The 8,510-nt window shown below is 35.3% G+C and overlaps 2 protein-coding genes across 2 annotated transcripts; both read left to right on the top strand.

The window, feature by feature from the left end:
- The first annotated feature begins 553 nt into the window (after positions 1–553).
- Positions 554–1,861, top strand: LOC132549201 (uncharacterized). Its single transcript, XM_060213118.1, has 2 exons — positions 554–638; positions 1,014–1,861. The coding sequence occupies exons 1-2, from the start codon at positions 554–556 to the stop codon at positions 1,625–1,627; spliced, it is 699 nt and encodes a 232-aa protein (XP_060069101.1). The 3' UTR covers positions 1,628–1,861.
- A 3,184-nt stretch (positions 1,862–5,045) lies between these two features.
- On the top strand, positions 5,046–6,248 carry LOC132549207 (26S proteasome non-ATPase regulatory subunit 10-like). The gene has a single exon (XM_060213124.1). It carries the CDS (start codon positions 5,141–5,143, stop codon positions 6,002–6,004), a length of 864 nt encoding a protein of 287 aa, XP_060069107.1. The 5' UTR covers positions 5,046–5,140; the 3' UTR covers positions 6,005–6,248.
- Positions 6,249–8,510: the final 2,262 nt, after the last annotated feature.

The raw sequence follows: 8,510 nt of genomic DNA, 5'->3' as shown, positions 1-8,510 counted from the left end.
TAGGAAGAAGACAATACCATATGACAGTTGACTTTATTCAGCTAGGACAGTATCATTATTGTGGTTGATCTAGTGGATTAAAGATTTGACCTATTATATATTTCTATATATTCTGCCTTATTTGTTGTTGGAGAGTACTGAATCGGAACATATCACTAAGATCATCATCTTCATCATAATTTTCTTTATCTGTTTATTCAATGTCCGATTACAATAATCATGTTGTGATGAATTTTCTCTATATCAACATCTGTCATCTGCCTCAACATCAAAGATGTCTGCCATGTTTTGGCTAGCATCAAAATGATTGCCATGACAATGCATTTTCAGTTCATGAGAACATCAATAATTAGTTGATGAAAATTATCTAATTGAAACATGTTATATCACGGGGTACCACTATTTTACAATACAGAATATGTAAAAATGTTTTCCTTTGTGCTTCCTCTACACTCATGAAAAAAGATGTTCTGTAAAGCACGTGCATATGGATATATGATATGTAACATTGAACCATAATATAGGTCTTCACAGGGTTTGTTTCATTGAAAGTATGGAAATGGAGCAGGATTTGTCGATTGATGCAGCACCGGTTACTGATCAAGGAAATAAGGTGGCATCGCCTGAAGAAGATACAGGTACATGTAATTAAGTGAACAGAATTTGCTCAATTATCTGAATTTTTCAAACAACTTATGCTATTTACTCTTAGAGAATATAGAGAACACATTTTCCATTTTGTCTATTTTTTGTAAAGAGAAATTCAGGAATTGTATCCATTTTCTGATTGGTTTAAAATTTTGTCAGAAACACTGTTGCATATTTGAATATAAATCACCTTCTCAACAACTACATGTATTTATTAAACTGGCCTGCTCAGTGTCATTATTTATCAAAGGTAGATCCAGATGTACAGTTGCATATGATCTTTTTGTCAAATGATTGTAGTTGTATTGGAATTATCCCTTCTTGTTTCATATGGAAGCAGTTGATTTATGTTATTTTTTTTGCAGGAAATCAACAGACAAATGTGGATGCTTATAGTTTCATGAGTCAACTGTTTTCACCAGATGAAGAAAAATGCTTTAAGAAAAAGATTGATACTGTTTTCGAGCACAGAGACAAGATGAGATCTTTAGAAGAATATGGTGATGTTTTATTGATTCATGAAGATGAACACAAGAGCGATGCCGATACGTACTGTGGTTACCTGAACACACTAAAGATGCGTCTTGGAACAAGGCAGTCAGGTGTCACAGTGAAAGCATCTCCGAAATACAAAGAAGTTGAAAGTGGGGCAAGTAAGGGTTCAGGATTAGATGAGGCAAAAGCAAGGTTCACATTTGTTTTTCTGTATGTAAAACCCGGGTTTAATATAGATAAGATGGATGAAGACATTGAGGAGAGGGAGGAAGATTGTCTAGTTATAGTGTATGACGGTGTTGATCGTGATGCTGATAACATACCAGGAAGGTATAAAGTTCTAAGCAGCGTCTGTGCATCAGATCGATCTAAAGACACAGAGAATGCTCTAATAAAAAAACTTGAAAGGAAACTCTATATGAGAGAAGCCAAGGAAAAAAAGTGTATTGAAAAATGTTATAAAACTGCGGAAATATTCATTTGATAAATGAGTCATAAATACGGGCTTTTTCCTAGCCTCAAAAATATGCTGTGTTGGGAAGAGCATTTGCCAGACCATAATATACAATTTAATCAGCTATGAATTTAATTTATATTGAAATTAATGTTAGATACTGTCTGTGGGTGTAATACTATATCCTAAATCATTTTCTTTCATTTCATCTTTTTCTTGTCTGTCTATGATGTCACAGACTTTGTTACATCTAAGTAGCCACAATATATGTACATGTTTATATGTTTTTAATAAAATAGTTAGTATTATTCAACTCCCAAGGCATCAGTTAATCATTACAACTGTTGTTTAAACTCCTAATGTACACAGGGATAAATCTCTGAACTGGTTTTGATTGTTTTACTCAGTAAAATTTGTACATATTACAATCAATCTATTTATTATCAATTTAACTGGTCCTTTAAAGATAGTAACTTGCTAAGAACTTGTTATAAATTTGAATGCATTGTTATATTTTATAATAAATAATGTTATTTCCACATATTTCTGAATTTGTCACTTTTGTTACCGCTATTAGTGCTAGTTCCTATCATCATACCTCAACGATCCTATCACAATTGATGATGTAGTTGTTGCTCTGGTAGAATCAATTCATTAAAGAATTGTGACTGTTTATATGGCAATTCTCTCACTCTTTGGTAAAACTCTAAATAAATTTTACTATTTTCTTAAGGTTTTTGAAATATCTCGTATGTAGACTGCCTTTGATCCATACATTGTGGTTGTTAAGTTCAGTTTTAGGACTTGTCCAGAAAAAAGAATTGCCCAAAGGCGGCCATATTGAATTTTGAAATTTGAAATTTGTTCTTGCTCTCTCTTGAGAATGACTGGATAGATCTTACTAAAATTTCAAACGTAGATTCCCTTTGCTCCCAAGTTGATGACTTTTAATTGGCCAACAGACAGCCATATTGGATTTTGAAATGGATTTTGAAAGCTTGTTATCACTAATTCTTTTGAAGTACATCTGTATTGCATGAATCTTACAGACTTGCATATTGGATTTTTAATGTTGAAGTTCATCATAACTACTTCTTAATGTAATTGATGGATCTTTCTAAATTTCTGATATGGATCTCTCATGTACAGTCCCATACTCATTGTGTTAGTTGAATTCTGAGACAGATTGAAAAAACAAAATAGCAAAAAGGACACCGAATTGGGTTGTGAAAGTTTATGTTTGTTATCCTTATTTCCTGAGAAGCACTAGATTTTACTTTATTTATTTATAGATTATTTACAGATTTTACCTCCACTTCTGCGGCAATTCAACCTTACAGCAGACAAAAGACAAACGTCTTTCTCAAATTTCATATGTTGACCCTTGCTATGCTTTGTCCTTGTTATATGTAATTTAGACATCCATTGAACTCCCCAATAAAGATATGTTTTAACCTAATCCTTAATCCCTAAACCCCTTGATCAGCATTATCTCACCTTCTCTTATTCAAAAGGTCATGTGGTGATCTTTATCATGGATGGGCCTCACATTCGCACCAAGAGATTGGTCCAAAGTTATTATAGTGGTGTGTACATTGGGAGGCATGAGATATGACTTTGATTGGCTGTATTGTGATGCCATGGTGATGAGATATATATTTTGATTGGTTACATTCTTTGTTGCTAGGTTGATGTATGTATTAGACACATACATGTAAACTTTAATTTTTATTTTTTGATGAGATGATAAGAGTTATGACTTGGATTTGTTGTGCTGTGTGTTGCAATTGTGACAGCAGGGACTGCTTTTAGCTTAAGTAACATGGAGACATCATAAGCCATTTTGATTGTATGTGTTATTTGTTGCCAGGGTGACTAGAGGACCGTTATTGTTGCAATGTGGTGACACAGAAATAATTTTGATTGGTTATAATATTTGTTGTCAGGGTGACGGGAGATATGACTTATTTGATGTATTGCCATGGTGACATCGGACGTGATTTTGATTTGTTATATTTGTTGTCAGGGTGACGGGAGATACGACTTATTTGATGTATTGCCATGGTGACATCAGACGTGATTTTGATTTGTTATATTTGTTGTCAGGGTGACGGGAGATATGACTTATTTGATGTATTGCCATGGTGACATCAGACGTGATTTTGATTTGTTATATTTGTTGTCAGGGTGACGGGAGATATGACTTATTTGATGTATTGCCATGGTGACAACGGACGTGATTTTGATTGGTTATATTATTTGTTGTCAGGGTGACGGGAGATATGACTTATTTTATGTATTACCATGGTGACATCAGACGTGGTTTTGATTTGTTATATTTGTTGTCAGGGTGACGGGAGATACGACTTATTTGATATATTGCCATGGTGACATCAGACGTGATTTTGATTGGTTATAATATTTGTTGTCAGGGTGACGGGTTTTGATTGGTTATACTATTTGTTGTCAGGGTGACGGGAGATACGACTTATTTGATATATTGCCATGGTGACATCACGACTTATTTGATATATTGCCATGGTGACAACGACGTGATTTTGACTTATTTGATGTATTGCCATGGTGACATCAGACATGATTTTGATTTGTTATAATATTTGTTGTCAGGGTGACGGGAGATATGACTTATTTGATGTATTGCCATGGTGACATCAGACGTGATTTTGATTGGCTATATTATTTGTTGTCAGGGTGACGTGAGATATGAATCGCCAGTACAGTCAGGTGTTAAGTCTGTACCGCGCTTTACTCAGGAAGGGACATAGCCTGCGTCTCACAGACAAGGACTTTTATATGAAGAGGATCAGACAGGAATTCGAAAAGAATAGATATCTCACTGAAGATACTCAAATACAGAAGTGTATTGAGGTAAGTGTTTAGCAAAGCTAATAATTGTCAGTTTCTTTAAAGCGTGCACATATCAAGTATATGTATGACTTGCAAAAGTATTAGAAAATTTCTTTTCGAACATACACTACAGTATTTGGACGTGAACATGTAAATTTTCTTATATTTAAAACACACTTGACATACGACATGCACACGTGTACTTATACACGTGCATTATTCAAGCTCATATAAGTTGCAGTGCACCATGTTCGTCTACAAAGCCATTGAATTATTATATTGACATATGTAGCACAATATGCTGTGTAAAAGTATGTATATGTTAATACCATTTAAATTACATTTAGTTACATGTTTTTATCATAAACAAGGTTATCATCTATATATAACAAAAAATTAAAGCACATCGTCTTGATTTCAACTGTGACGTCTTAGAACGTGTACAGTCATTCGAACTACATCATTTTCTAGAACATGATTATTTGAACGTTTATTATAATAATTTGTAAGGTTTGTTATTGTTTCAGAAAGGAGAAGAGTTCATCAAGAGGAACGCCATTGTGTAGACAACAAAAAAAAAACACCGTATCTAGAAGAATGTTGCATAGATATTGAGGCTAGTGAGAGGAAGGGGCTACCGATAGGGAGGGGGATAATTTCATGACATATTTATAGATGGAAGTGGATGAACATGTGGCTCCAGGAGAGGTAAGAGAAAGTCCAGATGGTTGCCCAGACGACACGTGTCATGTGGACCTGCTGGCAGCGATACACGCTAATGACATCAGCTGCGTAATTTGTGTTCTAGAATCAGGATGTCAACAAGTGACGCTGGACTCGGGTCTTTGCTGGGCCAGTCGCTATGGCAATATTGAAATGGTGTCGCGTCTGCTTGAAAAAGGGGCCAACCCAAACGCTGTGGTATGGGGTGGTTTTAGTCCTTTAATTTGGGCAACGATATATGCACCAACGGTTGAAACCATTTTGAATCTCATTGTAGCTGGAGCCGACGTCAACCATTCCAGTGCAAAACGGCGACAGACGGCTTTACACGCTGCAGTTATACGTGACAAAGTGGAGTTTGTAAGCGCCCTTGTGGAGGGTGGTGCAAATCTCGACTCACGTGACTACTTGCACAAGACGCCGCTTATGCACGCAGTGCAGCGTGGAGCCACGTCATGTGTCAAACTGCTGATCTACTATAATTGTGACGTCACGCTGACGGGATGGGTGGATGGAGTTAGCGTATCTCCATTATTGCAAGCCTTAGCTAGCGGAGATCTTGAAATTACACGCGTTCTCGTTCTCGCAGGGGCTCGATTTGACCGCCCGACAATTTCCCAGACTTTCACTTTTGGGGAATTTTATGCCACTCTCGAGAGAGAACTAAAGCTGGAGGTACGGCCAGTTTACCTACAACAACATTGTAGGGTTAGAATCCGCCACCTTTTGAAGCCTGGATTTCTTGACAAACTCAGACAGATTGGGTTACCTCCCCTACTCCATCGCTACCTCCTTATCGACGAGATGGACGTTTGATCTTCAAAGGCACTAGATGTGTTGGCGTTATATTTTCGTAATGCATTTATTAATTATTTTGAAATTATGAAAAATATCAGGGAAACATTATACACATATGAATAACGTTATAAATGAGTGTGAGTTTTTTAAAAGTCATCCTCGAGACGTTTTTATCTGATATCAGAACATATAAATTGCTACGAATTTCGTTTTTATGTGGTTTGTACATTTTAAGGGTTGACCAGTAAAAATTCCTTTTGTCTGTCTGGATTTCTTTTTCTTTTCACTGTCACAATGTTTAAAAAATGACTAGTTTTTACATCAATCGTGTTGGTCAAAATAACATTTACAAAATTCCCTTTTTGCCCCTGTGTAGTTACGTAATGCTGTGTGAATGGTTATGGTACTGTTTTAATAACGGTCAATGTTTTATGTGTGTAGAATTTTACTGTGCAGTGATAATGACAATAAGTAAATTAAAACAGATCATGTACATACAGGTTACAATCTTACACATATGTACAAAAAATATTACAATATTTAATCACACTGAGAAGAATGTTTATAACATTGTAACACACACACACAAACATATTTACTGTATTTAATTACACAGAGAAGAATGTTTATAACATTGTAACACATACACAAACATATTACAATATTTAATCACACAGAGAAGAATGTTTATAACATTGTAACACATACACAAACATATTACAATATTTAATCACACAGTGTTTATAACATTGTAACACACACACAAACATATTTACTGTATTTAATCACACAGAGAAGAATGTTTATAACATTGTAACACATACACAAACATATATACTGTATTTAATCACACAGAGAAGAATGTTTATAACATTGTAACACACACACAAACATATATACTGTATTTAATCACACAGAGAAGAATGTTTATAACATTGTAACACACACACAAACATATTTACTGTATTTAATCACGCAGAGAAGAATGTTTATAACATTGTAACACATACACAAACATATATACTGTATTTAATCACACAGAGAAGAATGTTTATAACATTGTAACACATACACAAACATATTACTGTATTTAATCACACAGAGAAGAATGTTTATAACATTGTAACACATACAAAAAATATTACTGTGTTTAATGAATCCGAGAAGAATGTTGATGAACCAGCAACGTCTTGTAAGCTGTGGAGTAGTTGAGCAATTTATTTAAGGCCTATTTTTCTTTTTTCATATATGGGTCTTTATAGTCAGATGACTATTAATGGCCATGAGCCTCTCGTTAAGAATAGGTTTGATAATGTAACACATACTCAAACATATTACTGTAAATTACACTGAGACCCGGTATAAAACATCTGTGTGTTTCTGCTTTGAAAAGAGATCAAAGATAAAATGTAAGTCAGCCTTTAAGCTATTACATGGTCTATGCTTACTTTGTATTGTTTGACGTAAGGATCAGTGGACATTCACTGTGATAGACGTGGCTTGACTTGACGTTTTCAGAGTGAATCTTTTTGAAGGCCCCAACCTTTCTTCCAATCCAACGAAAAAATCCTAACTTAAAGTACAAGGAAAACAAGATCATGTGTTCCGGAAGGCTAACCTTCTGTTTTAATATGGATACTCCAAGTAATGTCTCTTTTACAAACGAGACCCGGCTTAGTTACAACGAAACCATTTAGATCGTGAGATTTAAAGATTTTTATCGCCGATATTACTGTAGATATTGTGTGTGTTGCCAACAATCCTTTCTTCATATCACGACCTCTACCAAAGTAATCGCCTTTCACCTAAGCGACCAGGGTTTGATGTGAAAAGTTATGGAGTTACCTGGCCGACTATACGAGTTTTCTCTGGGTACTCTGATTTTCTCCCACAGTAAGACCATCGTTCGCTTCCATCTGGCCTACAGGAGTGAATGATAAAGGTTTGAATAACTTAATATACAATTCGCTTTACACACATCAGGCAAATCTGTGTTTTGTACAAGGCTGACATCGTATTTAATTTATGAAACGGCGTAGATGTCGTTGGAACAATGTATTACATCATTACATTGTCGGATTTGATTTCAAGAAGAAATTTTGCGTAGTTTTATCCTTGTTTCACGTCCTTTTAACAGTCAGGGTCATTTAAGGACATGCGAGGATTGGGTGTTGGAGGAAAGCTGGTTTTACGGAAGGAAAGCCACCGACAAGAACTGACAATACCTGTTTCGGGATTTGAAATGAATTGGAAAAATTGACTAATTTCATTTGCGTTTTGTCTCACAGAGTAAATAAGTCATTATGGACAATTACGTGTAGCTCTACAATAAACAAGGTCGTGATTTTAACTATCTGATGCTCTCTTTGAAGAGTTAACATTAAGCAAATATCCCTACGTGGTTGGAAATCTAGAAGCTACGTAATATGACCTGCTGTCATGTGATGTTGCTGGGTGGTCGTGCCACATGTGGATAGTTCCTTCAATTTGTCATCATTTTCTGCACACTTCCTCTCCTCTTTGC

The sequence above is a fragment of the Ylistrum balloti genome, unplaced genomic scaffold (assembly GCF_031769215.1).
Source record: "Ylistrum balloti isolate Yb309-2 unplaced genomic scaffold, AGI_CSIRO_Ybal_v1 Utg370048, whole genome shotgun sequence".
NCBI lineage: Eukaryota > Metazoa > Mollusca > Bivalvia > Pectinida > Pectinidae > Ylistrum > Ylistrum balloti.
This window is presented reverse-complemented; position numbering and strand designations above follow the sequence as displayed.